This window comes from Dromiciops gliroides, chromosome 5 (genome assembly GCF_019393635.1).
Source record: "Dromiciops gliroides isolate mDroGli1 chromosome 5, mDroGli1.pri, whole genome shotgun sequence".
Lineage (NCBI taxonomy): Eukaryota > Metazoa > Chordata > Mammalia > Microbiotheria > Microbiotheriidae > Dromiciops > Dromiciops gliroides.
The window spans coordinates 113,924,863-113,945,904 of record NC_057865.1 but is presented as its reverse complement, the minus strand read 5'-3'; the positions used below and the strand labels follow the sequence as shown (position 1 = coordinate 113,945,904).

The 21,042-nt window shown below is 41.5% G+C and overlaps 1 protein-coding gene across 2 annotated transcripts in view; it reads right to left on the bottom strand.

Moving 5' to 3' along the window:
* Positions 1–21,042, bottom strand: part of PLXNA4 (plexin A4) — a 699,236-nt gene that overhangs the window by 531,788 nt on the left and 146,406 nt on the right. For both annotated transcript variants that reach the window (XM_043965884.1, XM_043965883.1), the window contains exon 3: positions 20,236–20,418. In XM_043965884.1, coding sequence (XP_043821819.1) covers positions 20,236–20,418 — 183 coding nt within the window. The remainder of the gene's footprint in view (positions 1–20,235; positions 20,419–21,042) is intronic.

Below are 21,042 nucleotides of genomic sequence, written 5' to 3'. Positions count from 1 at the left end.
ACGCATAGTAAATATCCACTGATTGATTAGCTACCTGCCTCTCCACCTCCCTCGACTTCTTCTTCATACTCCCTGATGTTCATCCAAAAAGAAAGCTTGATCATGAAAAATTAAATCCCACAGAGTGAAGTTCTTCTGTTGGGGCTTTTGATGTTTCCCTTGGGAGAGTTCTAGCTCGGTCACTTTCCACCATCCGCTCTTCAAAAATCTGGAGATTTTGAGGACCAGAGGACCAGAATTCTGCTTATGTGTTTATTGTGAGATGGCTGGAGCCCGGGTGTTCACATCATCTTAAGCTCTCTTTTCTGAACACTCCAAGGGTACCCCACAAATGTGAATTCCTAGAATTCTCTGCTCTCCTATGGGACTTATTGTTTCATGAATCTAGGAAAGAAGAAAGCATTGCAGTACTCATTTTCTGGAGGGGTAAAATGAGGCAGTGATTTAGGAATAGAGGTGAGGTTTCTCAGCTATCAAGCAAAAACTTCTTGCACCCACAAATAACACTGCTTCTCAGAGGAAGGAAGGGAGGGAGGGAATAAGCATTTACTAAATGGCCACTATATGCCAGGCACAGGGCTAAGATCGGTACAGATATTATCTCATTGGATTCTCACAACAACTCTGAGAAGTCCGTGCTGTTATTACATTTTGCAGATGAGGAAACTGGATTAGTAAATAGCAAAGTCAGTCTTCAACCCCAGGCTCTCTAATTCCAAATCTAAGGTTCCTGACACTTCTACAGAGAATAGACATGGGGACTCCCCATACTTACAGAAAGACACAGGAGGGTTCAAGTTCAAAGTCACCTAATCATAAGAATAAGTTGGGAGGGCGAGGGGAGAAACGAATTAGAAAAAGACTCTCTTTCTTCTCTCTCTCCCACCTAGGCCTTAAAAGGAGAAGCGAACCTGCTATGACTCCTGAGAGCAATAATGAAGTTTTGCATTTCTGATCTCCCTTCACCTAAAGCTCTCGAAACACTGTAAGACCCACACTTGCATATCTACCTCCAGAAATACTGAGTCACACTTTTGATGAAATTGAATCACCAAGAAGAGGCAGCACCTTCAAGACATAAGTGACAGAGATAGGAACAGGACTCCGATCTTAGTTACCAGCTGGCAATGCCACCCATTAGGCCAAGATGCTTCTCTGGAGTTGTCTCCCATCTACACACCCTCCTCCTCCTACTCTAACCCTGTGTTTGACAAAGAAAGGGTCAACAAAGGCAAAGGTTATGGAGAAAGCAAAGGTCTCCTTTACCCTGGCCCTGGACCTGAGCCCCTCAAAAACAATCAAATCCAAAGCAAAAGATTAAATTATCACTAAGCTAATTATGGGAATCGCACTTAGGCTAGCTGCTGGGAAGAAAGGTCAGCAGGCAAGAGACATTAGAATTAAAGGCAGATGTGAGGGGCACTTAAAAAAACAACTGGGATATTCATTACCCCAGCAAAGGGAGGGGGAGAAGAAACCTCTCTAAGGTTTCCAAGGTGCTGTCCATCTGGGCAATAAGCTGAGCGTTTGACAGCTGAATAGCTCCACTCTGTCATCATCACGAAGCCAAAGTGGTAGAGTCAGAGTTAAACTGATTAGATGATGTGAGGCTAATTTCCCGGAGAAGGAAGGAGGGAGGGAGAGGCTGGAGCAATCAACAAGGCCACAGGCTGCCAGGAGCGAGTGAGTGCAGGAGGGAAGCTGTGACTGCCAAGGAAGTAGGGGATTAGAGATAGAGATAGAGATAGAGATAGAGATAGAGATAGAGATAGAGATAGAGATAGAGATAGAGATAGAGATAGAGATAGAGATAGAGATAGAGATAGAGATAGAGATAGAGATAGAGATAGAGATAGAGATAGAGATAGAGATAGAGATGTAGATGATGTAGATGATGTAGATGATGTAGATGATGTAGATGATGTAGATGATGTAGATGATGTAGATGTAGATAAAGATATAGAGTGGATTAGATTAGATATAGATCAGAAATAGATATAGATAGATGTATGTGTGTGCATGTGAACACATATATACACACACATATGCATACACATATATACCTGCCAGTAGATACGTGAGCATAAATGTGTTGCATATATGTGTGCAGAGGAGGGCAAGGGGCTACGAAGGAAGTAGGCCATATACATGCAAGTGTGCATGAGCTTGTGTTGGCATGAGTGTGTGCATGTGTATAAGCATGCACGTGCATGGATGAGTGCCAAAAGAAGGGGACTGTGTTTGTGAGGGCATATGTAAGCACGAACGTGTAACTTTATAATGAAAATGTGCATGAAACAACTAACGTAGACATGTGTTTTATATGACTGCACATGTTTAAGCGATATCAAATTGCTTGTCTTCTCAATGGGGGTGGGGAAGGAAGCAGAGAGAATTTGGAACTCAACATTTTTTAAAGAATGCTAACAATTGTTTTTTTACATGTTATTGGGGGAAAATAAAACATAAAATCATCCCTCCCCACAAAAAAGTGTCCAGAGGCACTAATGTGTACACATTTAGGGATAAACAGTATGTGTGTGTGTGTGTGTGTGTGTGTGTGTGTTTGTGAGAGTGTGCATGTGTGCCGGTCAAGGGTTAAGAAGGCTCTTTTGATTGCCAGGACTATGAGAGCTTCAGACATACAAATTCCTGTGTAGGGTTAGGGATGTTCTCTGCTTTCTCCTGCAGCCTAGCAATGACACATATTCTGGAAACATTGATAGGCTACAAAACTTGTTGGAATACCAACCACATGTTTTGAAACCAATCCACAGGGGAGATTTCTCCAGCTGTATCCATAGTTCTCTTTCAGAAAAGAAAGTTGAATCTTGGGTATTAAAAAAATGCAGTTGATACCCTAAGTCCCACAAAAACTTATTGGGTGCCTACCATATGCAAACAATGAACTTCACAGAGTTGTTTAAGGTTGGCAAATAGTATAGCCTCTACCACTGGAGTCTCTCATAACTTTCCTCTGAGGTAAGTAGACAAAACCTCTCAGGGGCTTTGCAATCTAGTAGGAAAGATAGGGCAAATATTAAAATAAACAAAACAGAATAAAGGTAGGTACTTGAATAAAGAAGCAAATAGGGATGAGAGTTCAGAAGAGGGAGAAATTGGGGCCACTCTGAGAGGAATACTTTCCATTGGTCTATAGTCAATAAACAAACATCTATTAAGTGTCTACTATGTGCCTGGAATTGTTCTAAGCATTGAGGATATACATGAAAAGAAAGACAATCCCTGTCCTTAAGGAGTTTACAATCTAATGTTCTAGCTCTCCAAAACCCAACCATGATCTCAAAAGACTTCCCTTCCTTTCCAGACCCTCTCTCTTACCATCATCCCTTTCTATAACTGTGTGATTTCTGCAAGAAGGTGTAATTCTTTAAAGAGGAATTGCCAAGAACCCCTATCCCAAACTGCCACTCATTTCCCTATAACATCTTCCTTATTATCTCAGCCTAAGTTTCTTTATTTGTCATGAGAAAAATGGAGTAAAATGACCTTTAAGGTCTCTTCCAGATAGGTTATGATTTTTCATAGCCTAGATTCTGCCTTTCTGGAGAAAGTGTTAAATGATGACCAAGTCTATCCAGGAAATATGGGTAAAAGGCTGGAGAGAAGACTGAAAATGGATGATAGGATCAAATCCTGTTCCTTCATTTCATAAATGAGGTAACTTTGGTACAAACAGGTTGGGTACCAAGAGTCACATGGTTAGTATAGGTCAATGCCAAGACTTGAACCCAAGTGTTCCTGTCTCCAAGGCCAGCTTTCCACTACCATCCCAATGAGCAAAAAAACCTAACAAACAAAAAAGTCAGTTGTCCACAATAGGAAAATAAAACCAAGATCCACCAGACAAGGTCACATAGCCTGCAAGCAATTCAGGATAAAAATAGAGGCAAAAAAATTACTGGGAATTTCGACAGGTAGATAATGGTTGAATAGGCAAGCTAGGCCTACTTCCTTTCCCCCAATTATAACCCTTACTGTTCCTGTCTGCCATCACACCTATCCTACCCCCACCCCCACCACCTTCAGAGCTGGATGCATGCTTCAGCATAATTGCTCATGAAGAGGGGAAATTGCCCAGAGAGGCAGTTTGGTGATTTGAGAGCTTCAGTGTGGGTGGGAATCCCATTGTTTCTCAGGTGGGAACCTCTTCCCTGGTATTTAAATTTAGACAGAGCCCTCCAGGAAAAAGGGAGCCAGGGCTGAGCTGCTAGACTAGGGTAGGAAATCTGAGCCTCTAAGAGACTGTGGCCAAGGGGGCTGACCCAAGGGCAAAGAGCATCTTGACTATGCTCTGCTCTTTTCTGAGCCTTGTGATTGTAGCCAACAATTCTAAAAAGAACTTTCTACCACGGGAGCAATTTTTTTTTCAATAAAGGTAGTGAAACCCAGTTCAAGGAAAGGGGAAGTAACTTTTCAGTTATTACAAGAAATTCAGAAGAGAAGAGGGAAGAGATCCCATGAGCACTGGCTCCCCTTTCTAAGCTTGAGGGACCCAACTATACTCCTGCGTCATTATCAGTGAGGACCATTCTCTGTGTGTGTGTGTGTGTGTGTGTGTGTGTGTGTGTGTGTGTGAGAGACAGACAGACAGACAGACAGACAGAGAGAAAGAGAGAGAGAGTGAGAGAGTTAAGAGAACTTTAGTCAACAAGTATTTAACAAATATTTGATGAGCATTTACCATGGGGTTAGACACTGTGAGGGATGAAGAAATGCAGACCCCCTTACCCCTGAAAAGGAGCTTATGTTCTCTTTAGAGAGACAAAACAAAGCCATGAGGGATGTGTAGGATTTGTGTAAACAGAGAAAAGCACTAAGGGCACTAGGAAAAATGCTGGCTATGAATAAAGGAACAGGGGTGAAATGAGCATCTTTATATGCTCAGGGCACATTAGACAAAAGGGAAGAAGGCAGAGGACAACCTCCCATCTGGGACACCAGGTGGGAGTAATGGAGTGGGAAAATCAGGAATCCTGGATGAGACCGGCACTTGGGGGTAAGAGAATGCTCTTTGGCCAGCCCAGGTCACCTGAAAAACTTTTCCAAGCCAGGCTTAGGTGAGGAGAAACAGAGGCAACGGGCAATGTGAGTTCCCCAAAAGAGAAATCAAACCCAATGGCAGATTTCTGATAATTTAAATATACAAAACTCCATCACCTGAAGGGGAAGCACTGCACAGTTCCTGAAATGAACCAGGGACTTCTTGGACTCTCCTCCCAGTTCTGCAGGGCCCTTCTGATGTGTTCCCACACAGTCTGTCACTCCCACTTCGGCTGTGGTGGGACGTTTCTTTTCACTCCAGTCTCCTGTGTTCCCTAACACATCTGCCCAATTAAAACAGCTACACTGCCAACCCTAGCTTCAGCAACAGGCTCGTCCTCAGGGTTTCCATCAGAGATGTCAGCTTGTCATGCCTGAAAAAAAAAAAAGCCTGCCTCATAAACACAGGCCACTGCACTTTGAGTCCCCGAGGAACACCAAGCACTTTGTAAGCATCATCTCATCCGCTGTCTTGTCAAGGGGTTGGCAAGAATCATAGTAACACAGAGCGGGAAGAGATCTTAAGGCATCATCTAGTCAATCCCCTTGCCTCCAGCAGGACCACAAGTCCACTTTTTCTGAGAGAAAATCAATGTCCACAGAAAGGCTCAGTATCTTCAGCAAACCATGAGTGGAATGGGTGGTCTTACAGGCTAGTGATTTCCTCATCGGTGGAGGTGTTCGAGTGAATGGATGAATGAATGAATGAGCATTTATTAAGCACCTACCACCCATAGGTCCCTGTGATAGACACAGTACAATAGAGATACAAAAACACAGGAGATATAAAGATAAAAGTGAGGCCGTCCCTGCCCTTAAGGGGATTTTATTCCAATAGAAGTAGCTAATAGATTTAAGGGATTGGTGACTAAGGAAAGGAGTTTTTCTCAGGGGGAGTCACAAGAATGGTGAGTGGATCCACAGAGCATGCCATTGTCATGTCTCTTCCAGAAGCAATATAAATTTGGATTTTGTCACTGTCCCCAGAACAAGAGGTGGAAGAGCAAGTAGAATATGGATGAGCATCTCTCAGGAATATTGTGGGGATATTGGATATGACTTCCTAACTTCTTTCTATCACTAAGATTCATTAATATAATCCCTGTTCCCTCAATAATGCACTTTTTTTTGCAGGGCAATAAGAGTTAAGTGACTTGCCCAGGGTCATACAGCTAGTAAGTGTCAAGTGTCTGAGGTCGGATTTGAACTCAGGTCCTCCTGAATTCAGGGCCAGTGCTTTATACACTGTACTACCTAGCTGCCCCCAATAATGCACTTTTAAAGTTGGTTATATTTTTTAAATTCAGTTTAGCAGTATCTTTTACTTTTACTGTTCTCTCCATTGTAACAAAGAAAAACAATTAGACTATAATTTCTAATACAGAAACCCTATCTGATAATATCTATGAGTTTCTGTCCACCTCTCTATCATGAAGAAGATGAGCAGGGAGGTGTGGTTAATTATCTCTCTATAACCTTCACTGGTTTTTCTATTACTCATAGTTCAACTTCCTTCTGGACAACTTTCCATTGAAATTGCTATATTTGAGGAGTATACTGTTCCTTGAGTTTTGATTGTTTTGATTAGCAATATTTCATACAAATCTCATATTTCTCTGAATCCTTCATATTTGTCAATTTTGCTTCACAATGATAGTCTAATAAAAGCCACGTACAGAGAGTCACCATGCCAAAGTGAATAGATCTAAAGCCAGGCTCTAAGCCCAGAAGACCTAGGTTCAGGTCTTGTCTGTGACACATAGTCTTACATGTTTTCTATACCATGTAAGATCTTTGAAAGGAGGCTGCAGGTTGTATGTGTGTATGTGTGTGTGTGTTTCTGTGTGTGAAAGAGACGCAGAGAGACAGAGACAGAGAAAGAGAGGTGTAATCTCAAGGTTTAGCACAGAGGTTGGCACATTGTAAGTTCTTAATAAATGTTTTTTGACTTACTTTGTCTTGTCTGCAAAGTCATTTGCTTGAGCAGGTCATAACTTCTTAGAGTTCTACTCTCCAAGACTATAAATGGAAGAGAACGTAGCAACCTGCATTTCCTTCCCCTGGAGTCCCTTATATCAATGGAATCTATCCCTGTTTCTCTATCCCTTTTCATATGCCATTAATTTTTTCAGCCACTCCCAAGGGGGTTACATTTAAAATTCTTCCACTAAAATACTACTTTTTCTTGTTTTTAACAAGGTGCAGAGGTGATCCTGAATTCCCCAAAGCTATTCTCCAAAAAGTATTTTTGAACAAAAATTCAGTTTGTACTAAGCTACAATAATAAATAGATAAATAAACAAATTACATTTATTTAGAGCTTATTATGAGGGTTTTGAGCACATACCTGGTGATGACTTATAGAAGTCTGTTTTATGACTAAAAAGACTAAAATCAGAGAACCTTTTTATCAGAAGGATTGCCATCCCACAGCTATGTGATAATTTTGTCCAAATACAGAAATGCATGAAGACAGCTTTCTAAGGCACAAAGATGCCAAGATCTATATTAGTGACAGAAATAACCACACCAAGAATATCTCAGATTCTTGAACTCTACTGAAGAAGTATTCTTTAAATTGGGTTCATTTCCTCTGTTCTGTCCTCTTACTCCCCCTTTTCATAGATGTGAGACAGGAAAGGAGCATGCAGCCTACAGTAAAAGTTAGTGAGCACCCAACCCTACCTTATGGACTTCCATGAGAAGACAGGATATGTCAGCCTTTCCTGGAAAGCTGACATTGGTTGAGAGTAAGATTTTATAAACCTAGGAAGTAGCATGGGGAGAATGACCAAATATTATCCCATTTCTCCTATTTGTCCCAGGATATTAATAACTCTTTGGGGAATACCAAATTGACTACTTTCCCTGGAAATAAAGGTAGGAACAGAATGTATCTATCCATTCTTTGACTGTAGGCTGCATGTTCCTTTCCTGTCTCGCATCTATACATTCAAGTACCCTATGTCCTCTATGGTAGGCATGATGAGAGTGGAACAGATGGAGGGCCAGCATTAGAGCCCAGAAAGCTGTGTTTAGGCCCTGACTCTTACGTATATTGCCTGTGGGACCAATGGCAAATCATTTTGCCTGTCATTGACCCAAAACTCCAAAACCACAAATCACAGACAAGAGGTCAAATTGTTGAGTGAGGGAGGTTTGTACACTAGGAGCTCTCCAAACCTGAAATATCTGGATACCAATACACATATATATATGAAAATTTATGGTTATATAGATATACCTAGTTCTACACAACATGTTTATATACATATATATCCTCATATATATGTGTGTGTGTGTGTATAAACCATTTTCATATTTCTAGGTTTCATGTTGAGGTTGTTGCTGTTAACAACAACAACAAAGGTTTCACATATTTGAGTTTTTAAAGAGATAACTATTGGACAATTCAATAACACTTATCCTTCAGTCAGGACATCTAGGGTCAAATCCTGCTTCTTATGCTAACTTTGAACAAGTTGCTTGCCCTCCCTGGGCCTCAGTTTCCTCATCTCTAAGGGGGAGAGGTTGAAGCAGATGCTTTCTGAGGGCCCTTCCAGCTCTCTATCAATGATACCACAGCAGGGCAGTGATGGCACATAACTGGCTTATCAAATGTAGCTATTTCTTGCTAATGCTTGAGAAGATTTGACCTAGCTATGGGTTTTGCAGGTGCTACAGTGTCTCTTCCCCTTCCCACCCACCCTTCATATTCACACCTATTTAAGACCCAGGAGCAAAAATTTTTTGTCAGTGAAGTTCTTGGCACAGCAAAGTGGCTTAGTATCAAAAACAGATATGGACAAAAATTAAAGAAGATACATTATTCTTTGGGTTAGCCCCTGCAAACTAAAGATCACTGGTTCTTTCTTTCTGATTTGCAGCTGAAACTTCCATAATCATCATCATCACTAGCATTTTTATAGTGTTTAATGTTGGTAAAACACTTTTCAAATATTCTCATTTGATCCTCACATCAACCCCAGGAGATAGGTTCTATTATTATCCCCATTTTACAGATGAGGAAACTGGCAAAAGGAGTTACACAGCTAGGAAGTGTCTGAAGCTGGATTTGAACTCAGATGTCCTTGGTTATAGGTCTAGCATTCTTTTGTTTGTTTGTTTCTTTTTTTTTGCGGGGCAATGGGGGTTAAGTGACTTGCCCAGGGTCACACTGCTAGTGTCAAGTGTCTGAGGCTGGATTTGAACTCAGGTACTCCTGAATCCAAGGCCGGTGCTTTATCCACTGTGCCACCTAGCTGCCCCTAGGTCTAGCATTCTATTCACTCAGCCTGCTAATTGCTGATTTGTCCCTCTATTAGAATTAATATTCCTTGAAAGCAGAGGAATATCTTGTCTCCCTCTTGGTATCCTTAGAGACTAGTAGAGTGCTTTGCCTGTAAGTGCTTAATAAACATTTTTGGGTTTTGCGTTGTTTTTTTTTTTTTTAGTTCATTCATTCGTTCTTTGTATTAAAGGGAGAGGAAAGAGTGGCAGGTGAACCTAAAGTAGCGAAATTCAATGGTATGGTCAGGGGCTTAGACCATGCTTTAAACCAGAGAACATAAAAATGGAGTGGCACAGAAGACAGCAAAACTGGAAGTTGGGAGCTCCAACTACATCGAGTTTGCAGACATTAGAAGAATGCCTCAGGGGGCGGCTAGGTGGTGCAATGGATGAAGCACCGGCCCTGGATTCAGGAGTACCTGAGTTCAAATCCAGCCTCAGACACTTGACACTTACTAGCTGTGTGACCCTGGGCAAGTCACTTAACCCTCATTGCCCCACTTAAAAAAATTTAATTTAATTTTAAAAAAGAAGAACGCCTCAGACACATCAGCTGTATGACCCTGGGTGAGTCACCTACTTTCCCTGTGCCTCAGTTTCCTCATCTGTAAAATGAATGAGTTGGACTAGACAGACCCTAATGGCTCTTTCACCTCCAAATCTATGATCATATGATCCCAAATAGTGTTTGGGTCTAGCCCATGTGAAGGCTGTACTCCCTCATGTTTCTCAGAGGTGAGATAGCATATCTAGAACCATAGGCAAACTTAAATCTCTAAATAATGGCAGCTCTCATTATTATCCTCCTCATCCTCATCATTCTCTTTCCTTCAAGGAAACAATGACAGATGCTAGGACCTTGTATAGCAGAAAGTTGGGGAGGCCAACTTAAGATACCTGAAACATCTTTAAATAACTTTTCATGTTGTGATAAGAAATGCCAGTGTAATAAACAAACCCCAGCAATCCCCAGGAAGGAAGGAAACCTTCAAATGAAATCCATCCAGGGAAACTACTGAAGGAAAAGCAGGCACTGTTGCCAGGACTCAGTAAAACCCAGAGGGGCTGTGGAAGCCAACGCAATTTGAAGCAGTTCAGGCCTTTCCAAATTCTGTCTCCTAAGAGGCATTATTGACAATAGCCAATAGACATTTTAAAAAATTAGGATTTTTTTTCCCCAAAGCCATATTCAAACCTACTCCATCACAACAGTAAATGTGGCAAGGGACCCTTCCCAGCTCAGGTCCATCCTCATCTTGCCTGCTTTCCTTCTCCCGCTTTACTTTGCTTATCATGTCTCTCCCCCACCCCCTTTTTCCTTCTTTGTTGTCTTGGTTACATGGCCAGACTCCTGATATGCTGCTAGTTTTCATTTTAATGATATGTTCTTGTAAAGCACAATATTTTACTTCAATTGCATGTGTCACTGGATAAATTCCTCAGGCACGTCTGACATTTGTGTATCAGCTGACTGAATATGCCGTATGAGTCGGGGTGTTTCCACGGCACTTTCCTTGATTTTAATGTCTGCATCTTAATTTATGATCTGGATCTTTCTATGCAAAAATATATATATACACACATGATTCAAAAAAATGGTTCATGTATCAATAAATTTTAAACTGGCAAAGCTTCTTTAAAAACCATCTCCCTGATTTATGTGTACTGGCGATGATCATTTAGGGAATAGTTGGGTTGCCTGCTGCTGTTTTGGGGGGGGTCTTCTCTCTTGAGTATCTCCAGACATGGTTCCAGCACTAGAAGGGTACTCATTCTTTACCCTCACCTTTAAAAAACAGGTAAAACACAGGTACACGAGGTGTCCCGAAAGTCTTAGTTCAGCCTCAAGTTATTAACACCTTTTATTATAGGGTAACATAGTATTGGGGGGGGGAGAAAGGAAAATTTTGAATTTGGAGTCAAAACACCTGGGTTTGGGTCCTGCCTGTGACAAATAAAACTTAACCAGTCACATGACCACAAACAAGTTGCTTAGCCATTTTGAGCTTTTCTTTTCTTATTTACAAAATGAAGATAATACCTGACCTCTCGGTTTTGCAGGGTTATTATTAGGAAGGAGATCTGGAAAGTAATAACAGCACTCTATAACTAGAGTAATAATAGCTGCTATAATTGTATTAATAATATGATCATATTGATAATAATAATTGCATTAATAATGAAATCTCATGAATGCTACAGGATATAGGAATGTTTCTACCTGAACCTCACTGAGAAAGATAAGGATGATAATAGAGATAGGAAACTCTTGATACTAATACCTAAATCCTATATTTAAAATATATAATCTTACAGAGTTCCTTCAAGTACTAAGAGAGCTTAATTAACTTGCCTAGGGTCACACAGCTAGTATTGTGTGAGGAGCAGCACTTGAACTCAGGTCTACCTGGCTGTAAGATCAGCTATCTATCCATTAGATCAGACTTGATCTCTGATGCACATGAGCTGTGTGACCTTGGACGAGTCATTCCATTTCTTCACATCACCTTCTTTATCTGCTGTAATAATCTGTAATACTATTGAAGGAGGAATAGTAGATACTATGAAAGAATAGTCCACATTTCTATTGCTCTAATTATTATTAGAAAACATAGTTCAGTGTAGGACATGATTTGAAAGTTGTAGAAGAAATCAGAAGTGTCAAGGCCAAAGCAAAGAAATGGGGTAAAAAAAAAACATTTTTAATGGGATAGATGAGGAAAAGTTAAAAATAAAATTATTATTTAACTGGGAGAAGAGAAATTGAGTGGGAAATTAAAAATGGCTTTCAGGAATATGAATGCCTATAAAAAAAGAATAGTGGCCAGCTGTTCTCTATTTCATCTAAGAACAAAATGGGTAAACAAACTGAATTTGGAACAGAAGGAACTGAGATCAAGAATGGGGAAGAACTTTGTCAATAAATAGATTATATGATAGAAGTGCCTGCCAGAAAGTCTCTAAAATCTTCTGGCTTGGAAATTTAGAAACAGATTATCTCTAGAAGCTGCATACTTCTAAAGTCTGGGCACGAGGATGGACACCTCAGTAAGCCTAAGGAAGTCATGATAGTTATCCCTTCCACATGTCAGGGGTTAAAGGTGTAGCGTCCCCTGAGATCTGGAAAATCCAAATAAGAAAATGTGACCCTCCCTTTGTACCAAAGAAGAAATCTGATTTTTTTTCTTTTATGGGGTGTTTACAGTACATTATTATAAAATTTGGATTGATATTATGTAATACTATACATAAATTTTATGTATTTCTGAGTTCCTAAACTTTTTCTGTGTCATCTACTGGTCTTTGTGTTTCATCTGAGGCTTCCATAAAACCCCACCAAAATTCCCATTTAATTTCTTATGCTGACCCATGATATATCAAAACCAAGATGGGGAAAATCAAGACGTGGAAGGGATAACTATTCTCTAGATACACATCAGTCACAACAGCTATCCTCCCTGAATACTCTGCCCAATACCTGTTTGCATTCCACAAGTTAAACCTCAATCTAGACCTGGTCCTTCTTCCTGACTTGGGGGGGGGGGTGGATTCGAGACAGACTTTCAGTTGCTTCTCTCCCCCTCCCCCAAGTAGGGAGGATGGTTTTGTACTCATTGCCCCACTTCCCCTCAAGACTAAGACCATGTAAAGCCAAGGTGAAGAGTGGTCTGTGAATGTGAGACAGAGCAAAGCTAACTGCTTCACATGGGGATCAGATGTTAGACCTTGCCCTCACTGGTCCCATGCTCCATTTCAACAATTTCTGCTCTTTGGAGTTTGGACACCCTGCCAATTAGTGTGACTTTATGGCACCTACCTACATCCTTCCCTAAAAACAAAACAAACAAAAAAGAAATCTTCAATCATATATTGTTATTATTTAGTTGTTTTTTAGTCCTATCTGGCTCTTCATCACCCCATTTGGGGTTTTCTTGGCAAAGATGATGGAGTGGTTTGCCATTTCCTTCTCTAGCTCATTTTACAAATGATGTTTTTGATTCCATGCTAATGCTCCCCTCCAGCCATGGAGGTAATATATACATATATTATATATCATAGCTAATACATACAAATTATTACACACACGTTCAATATTCTAATATTTGCCTAAATGGTTGAGCCAGGAGAAGCAGCCTTGAATTATACTGGAGGGCTCAAGGGCCAACTCCTGTTCATTTGGTACCCAAAGCCATGAACTCCCTCTACTCTCCTTGACATGTAATTTATCAAATCAAGTGGGAAAAATGTTACCTATCTCCCATTACATTTTTTGATGAGATGCAATGGGTCACACAGCATATTAGCTGCCTCACTTCTGGGTCTAGTATGCAATATATGACCAACAACTCTAACTTCTCAAAGGCTATACTGGTGGGATCTAAACCCCACTAGGTCCAACTAAACTGGAAGCATAGGTCTAGAAATGGCCCATGTTTGCTGTCTGCTGACCAAACCAGCATAGCTATCATCAGAGAGTCTCATGACCAGCACTGGCCACTGGATATTATTCTTGGAGAGGCCAAAGTAACCCATGATGACTTTCTTTTAAAGCCTGAAAGGGCTGTGATTTATATAGTTCTAGGATTATTTGCTTTTGTCATGTAATAGACTACTTTGGCAGTCTATGGAGACCAATGGATAACTCAGAATCACATTTTTTCAATGAATAAAATAAAATTCATAGGATTACAAAAAGCATATACAGTTATTCAGGTATTTAAAAGGCAAGTTCATTGACCCCAGATCAAGCACCTTTGATATAGGGGAAAGGAGGACTCACATAAAGGAAAACAAGGATACTCGAAGTATTGCAGATAAGTATAGAGTGAAGCTGTACAGATTGTTTAGAAAGAAAGATTTAAAGGGTATGGGGGAGAGAGAGCATCTTCTGAGACAGGATAGACCCAGTGACTCCCCATCCAATATGCCAAGGGCATTCAGATAAGCTTTGCAGGCACACCTGCAGCCAATCAAAATAGCATTTTTTTTTCCTCCTTAAGATTTTCCTTTTAAACCAGAGGTTGAAATCTTAATAGGTCGTGCCTCCTGGCTAAGGACCCCACAAAAGCTGACGTCTGTCGCATTGATATAGCATATCTCTAGTATGCACATGCATATAAAACTTACCTTTTGAAATAGGCTGCCAATATCATCTACAGCATACACAACATAAAACAAAACCCCGTGGGGAAAAAAAAAGAAAGAAAGGGGCATTTAAATTGGTAGTTCCCCGACCCTCTCCCCCGACTCTCCCCATGTAATGTGCACACAGTCTGCAAGAAATTATGGTAATCAGAAACAAGGCTGAAATGATCAGGATGTACACCTTTCAGACATAATCAACAGTCAGCAATTTGAGGGCTGTCCTCAGAGTGAACCTGCATGTCATGTAGCTTCTGGACCCCTGAAAACATCTCCTGAAAGCCCCTTAGCCTCGGACCTGCACACATGCCCACTTACGCCCACACTCGCCATACCGAGTCCCCTGTCCTACTGCAGAGAGCTCTGAAAGGCCCTGGAGAAGCACAGTCGATTATTACAGGGTTCATCGAAGCCAACTCTATAATTATGGCTGCAGTGTGATTTCCATTCTTCTAACCCCCTGCTTTTCAGTAGCTCACAAAACTTCCCGCAAAATCCTCTTCAGCATGAAAGCTTTTCACGCCTGGTCTTTGGCCCAAAAGTGATTTTGGTCCAAACAACCTCTGGGAAAAGCAGGCCAGAGTTATTACAAGGAAGGGGAGTGGAGGTGGGAATGGAGGCCAGTTGGGGTGGGGGTGGGGTGTGTGACATTCTATTGTTTAGCAGAAAATAAATAAATATACTTGCTACTTTCGTTTTTTATTATTTCACACAACAAACCCAGAGGCCCAGCTTTCCGTTCCCAACTCAGACAGTCCCTTGGGGGCTTCTGTGCTGACTGGGCATATGAACTATGGCTGGGATTTGGCAAAATTATTAAAAAGCACCACTATTCCAAAGTTCTGTGGCTGAGTAGCCTTGTTTCCCTCTCCAGGGTATCATTGCTCATTTCCCTCCCTTTTGCTTCAGGTATGTATAACTCCATTCCTATCACCATGGAAATTCAAAGTTGAACCACTGAAAGACTATAGAACTCTGATAAAAATAATGACAAACCATGATCTACAGAGGTCCGAAGAGGAATCACACCCTTCACTTCCTGCCAGAGAAGCAATGGACTTAAAATCCTCAATGAGATGAGCATATTTAGACATGGGTAATGTGGAGATTTGTTTTGCTGGACTACTAAGTATTTATCATGAAGGATTTGTGCTTTGTTTGGCTTTGTTGTTATTTGGGGTAGGGGGAGTTTGTAGAGGGAGGCGGAAAATCATTGTAAAAATACATTTTAAAATAAAAAAAAACTTTTAAAAATTATCTTTCCTTCCCTCTCCCTACTACACACCAAAAAGAGGTTAAAAATGGAGTTTTCCAAATGACTCAGTTACACTTACCTACATAAACCTACCAACATCTCCGGGTTAGAAGATGCCAAGACCATAACCACTCCCTGTCTGAACATCACCATTCACAGCAAAACTGACTGACTTCCAGCTAAGTTTTTCAAGCCACAGCCCTTCCCCTCAGCTTTTCCCGGAAAGTATTACTGTCTTCAGAATTCTGGAGCTTTTAACCATGGCTCTCCTAATGATTTGCACACACAATCACATAGCCCTTTGATGAGGAAGATGACACCTGATCCTGCTTCCTGAGGACAAGGGCTATGGAAATATCTTTCCAAGAAAGAGCTAGCCACCTCTCATGCCCCATCTCCTTTGAGAACAAGTGGAAGACTCTTTAATATGGCTGAACTGGGATTAAGATGCAGCATGGGATCAACAGATCCAATCCAATCCAATCCAATAAACATTTATTAAGTGCCTATTATGTACTAGGCTTTCTCTGTGCTAAATAACAGGTCTGGAAAGCCAGTGAATCCTGAAGAGTGGCCTCATCACTTAATTTCTTAATTATTGAGTCCCTTCCCCAGCACCCAGCAAAATGCTTTCTTTGTACATAGTAGGTATTTCATAAATGTTTCTTAAATAAATGAGGAAAAGAAATTCTCTAAATAGCCCAGACAATCAATTCCAACTTACACCAGGAGACCCAGTCAATTAGTTCTTTTTTTCTTAATTAGTTCTTTTTTTTGGGGGGGGAGCGGGGCAATGAGGGTTTAAGTGACTTGCCCAGGGTCACACAGCTGGTAAGTATCAAGTGTCTGAGGTTGAATTTGAACTCAGGTCCTCCTGAATCCAGGGCCAGTGCTTTATCCACTGCACCACCTAGCTGCCCCTCAGTCAATTAGATCTTGCCAGCAAGTCACTGGTAGTAAATGAAAAGGTCTTTCAGTCTACCTGAATCAGTTTGCGTTCTTAAAGCACCTGAGTGCTTGCCTTATGGTCTCCTAGAGTTAAAGTACTTCCCAGATTGTTGTGCTTCCTATTCAGGCTGCTCATTGATCAAATGGATCTGGCCAAATATGTTCTAATTGTACATTATATGTTATGCTTTAAAAAGTATATATAATATAGCTCAATTAGCCAACTATCTAAAATGCGATCAATAACCAGAAAGTTAAGTAAAAAAACATCTATTAGGAATTGTTGAAATAAATATTTTAAAAGTCTATTTGCTAAAATTCAATGCATTTTTCTCATGGGCAAATCCATAGGCCCTCATTTAAATTCCACTCATTCTTGCTTTACACACAATTCTAAGGAGCTTGGTTTTCTGGTTTCCCAGCTCCTAGCAGAGCAAGGTTTAGGAGCAGGCCTGTGATTTTGTTGTTAAGAGGAACTCCAGAGTGTGGAAACTCCCTTTATCAAAGAAGGCCATCAACTTGTCTGTAACTTGAGAGTTTTGGAGAGTTGCCATGGGCAAGTGGCTTGCCCAGGGTTACACAGTCGTTTATGTGTCAGAGTCCACAGATTCAAAGCAATAAAAGAGGGTGCAGGTTGGGGGAGAAGGGTGCTGCTGACGGTAGCCACATGGTCAACAGGAAAAAGATACCCAACAGTGGAGGAAAAAGAAGACTGATCAAAGTCAAACCCAAGGAATCAAAGAGTATCATAATCTAGGGGCATTTAATGTAGAAGCAAACACCCTCATATGCATCCATACCTCCCACAGGCACCCGTGCTTTTCGACATATGTTTGTAACAGTCAACAATTACACTGAATAGATAACTTATATTTGGCATACTATTTACAAAAGATGTAGAATGATGTCATGACATTTAGAAAGACCTTCACAAAAAATAAAAATGTGTTGGGAGTTAAGGGTATAGACTTCACTTATCTGGGAAAAGAGGATCCATAAGGGATACCTCATAGCTCCATGATTCTGGATGAATGAGGCCTTCTTATACCACCATCTTTGCCCAGAGTAAGCAGGGAATGACTGACATATATTTTCATCCACCTACATTTTCTTTTCTAAGAAGAGAGAGGAGCCACTTGACTCCAGTCCTCTCTTCAGTTTTCTATAGCCTATACTGCAGAGAACAGAAGGCCTAATATAAAACAACCTTGGCCTGGCTACTCCAGAGTGGAATATTCTGTCATACTAGATGATAGATCATATACTATCCCTGAGAATCTGTAGAGAGTGTTTCTGCTCTGGAGATCTCTGGTCACAGCCCAGGCATACAATAGAGAAAAAGGAAGGAACACCGAGCATCTGCTTCATGTCAGAGGGTATTGTTTCACTCTCGCCTGATTTCTCCTAATTTCTAGCATATCTCACTTCTCCAATTGCCTCCCTGTAGCATGGAGGTGGCTCTAGGCTTCCAAAGCCTGTGCCAACAGAGCCCTGGCAGGCCCTCCCAAGCTGGGAAGGCATCAAGGACAGGCCTGGTGGCAGATAGACTGTCTATCATCTGAAAAACCGCCTTTTTGTGTGGGGAGAGGCTCATCACCAGGCAGCGCCAGGTCAGCTTATTTTAGTTACTGCCACTCATGAAACATGGAGGCCATGCAATTTCTGCTGGAGTATGGGGTGCACACCAATGAAATGACATTTTTTTTCAAAGAATCACAATTGCAGCCTGTGCAAAACAAGCGTTTCTTGAGCTCCACATGCAGTCAGAATTTTCCTTGGCAGAGACTGTGGTTCGATTTTAAGCCAACAAAAGGGGTGCACATTATGTGCAGTCACAAAAAGGCTTGGAAGCCAACTTAAGGGGTACATGTCATGTACATACACACATCATGTGGTATGGCCCTGGCTTATTTGGCTCCAGTGCTACTGACCACCCACAACAGAACTGCTCAGGGTGATTTGGAAGTGACAGTGTTCTGGCAACACTCGATGCTATCTCATCAGACATCTTCACTGGTATGGCATCACCCACACCCAGCAAGCCTCTATGAGGTTACAAGAAAAAGTCAGATATAGCCGATCCCCAGGGGAATCACAAATCCCTTATAGAACTCCCTCATCTTGACAGCACCTGCTGCCACCAGCCCCACACCAACTCTGCCTTCATTCAATGCCATAACCCAGGAAGCAGCCTGACTGTCCACATTAGCAGCTCCAATGTTTTCTACTCTTTTCTCACCTTGCCCTAATGAGAAGTCTTGGCCTTCCCAAAAGCATCTGCCAACCCAAGTCACCAGAGTCAGACACAGGGGCCCCACCAAGCCATTGACCTCACAGAGCTTCTAACAACTCACTGCCTTGTGGCCAAACCTAGAGAGCATGCTCTGAGCCCAGGGAAGGACAAGGCAGGACATTAAGGGTTGTTGTGTGCCCACCCGGTAATGCTCACTTCCAGCTCCAAGACAAATAGTTTCGATTACCCATTCAAAACAGTTCCCAAGCAGGCAGGGACATCTTTACCTCCATAAGGCCACCAGTGATCATTATTATATCATGAGTTCATTTCCTCAGCTTAGGCCAACCAGGCTCAAGGTATAAAAAAGATCAGACCATATGGTGTATCCAGTCCTAGGTTTCTGAACCTACCTCCTTACTGGGCTCATGTTTTACTGGGGTTGCTCTGATTCTGCTTTCCAGAAGTTTTCCCCAAATCAAGACTACCACCAGATTTTCCTTGACCCTTCTTGGGGTCAAGCACCATTTCCCTGTTTGTCCCAAATGACTCACATAAAATATGAAGGATCAACAGAACTTTTCCTATTCAAAAATTAGGCACTCGTAAAATAATTCTGTACCCTTCCAGGTTCTATAATTTCATCAATGGGCTATCCCACCCACTGATGCAGATCAAAACCACTTGTCCCAACTTGTCATATTTTAGCGGATGTTCTTTCTGAAATGCTGGGGCCAAAAAAAAAAAAAGAATCAACACCTGGTGGCCAACCTTCTTCTATTCATATAAAAGAGGAAACAGAAATAAAGACAGTGAAATAAGGTATTCAGGGCTTAGCTTTGTTAGCAATGATATCCGAAGCCTCTTCTATCTCTTCCATGTGTTTCCCAGTTTTTTTCTTCATCTCTCTTTTTAACCACCTGGTCCCAAGCAACACTCTTTTCTCTCTGAGGCTGACAAAGTGCTCTCCTTTCAATCATTCTCCTTCCTTAGCAACATAATGGATTGCTAAGTTTTGCTCCCTTACCTACAGATATGATCTCCTACCCATCCTGGGCAGGAAGACAAAGGAAACAGATCGTAACTATTCAGACACTTTGGAATCAGTCTCTTGACTCAAGGTATCTATAAAGCTCCAGAAGAAATAAAGCAAAACTTTAGGATCTTAGGTGCCCCTGGGAAATAGCCAACAGACGCATAGACAGGCCAAGGGGCTTTTTGAAGGTCTCACTGCCGTTCAGTCACAGAACTAGGAATGAACTAGTTCAAGACCTCAGAAATGCCCCATTGGCAAAGCTCCTACCTTTTTCAGCTTGCCACTCTTGGTGCCCACGAAAGCCAGCGAGTGCTCCTTGTAAACATAGGCGATGACTGAGGTCATCCGATCCCTGTCCTCCGTAAAGATGGGCATGCCACGCACCATCTCTGAAACCCCGAGGGGCGCATTCATATCCAGGCCACAGAAGTTATCATCGATGGTTAGGAGCTGAGGATGGCAAAAGAGAAAAATTAGGGGAAATCAGGACAATGCGAAGAGCACACAGCCTTCCTCCCTTCCTTCTCTCAGGTTCATTAAGCACATTTCATTGGCCTAGAGTATGTGTCGATCATCATCACCGTCTTTCTCCTCCCCCTCCCTCTCCTCATTATCCAAAGTAACCATGAGGCATAGATACCCATCTTCACAGGTGGTGGAAATTCACACACATGTGAACTCCTAGATCTTTCTCTAATATTAAAGTAAGCACTTCAATGGAGTTCATATCCTACTCGTCCAGAGCAGGAGGGAAACCTAAAAAGGCGATCCCTCTGTCACGTATAGGTAGCATACAGTTAAGTACATTTCAAAAGTGGGGAACAAGGATCAAAACCTAACTGAGACTGAGAGGCAGAAGGCAGGAAGAGGGCAAAGCTGTATAAGTTACATAGCCAAATGTATAGCGTGACAGGGAGCAGGGAGGACTTATTGCCTCAGACTTTACTTTCCATTTAGTCTTTGTTGTTATTGTTGTTCAGTTGTTTTGGGCACATCCAACATTTTATGAACTTATTTGGGATTTTCTTGGCAAAGATACTGGAGTGGTTTGTTTTGTCTTTCTCCAGCTTATTT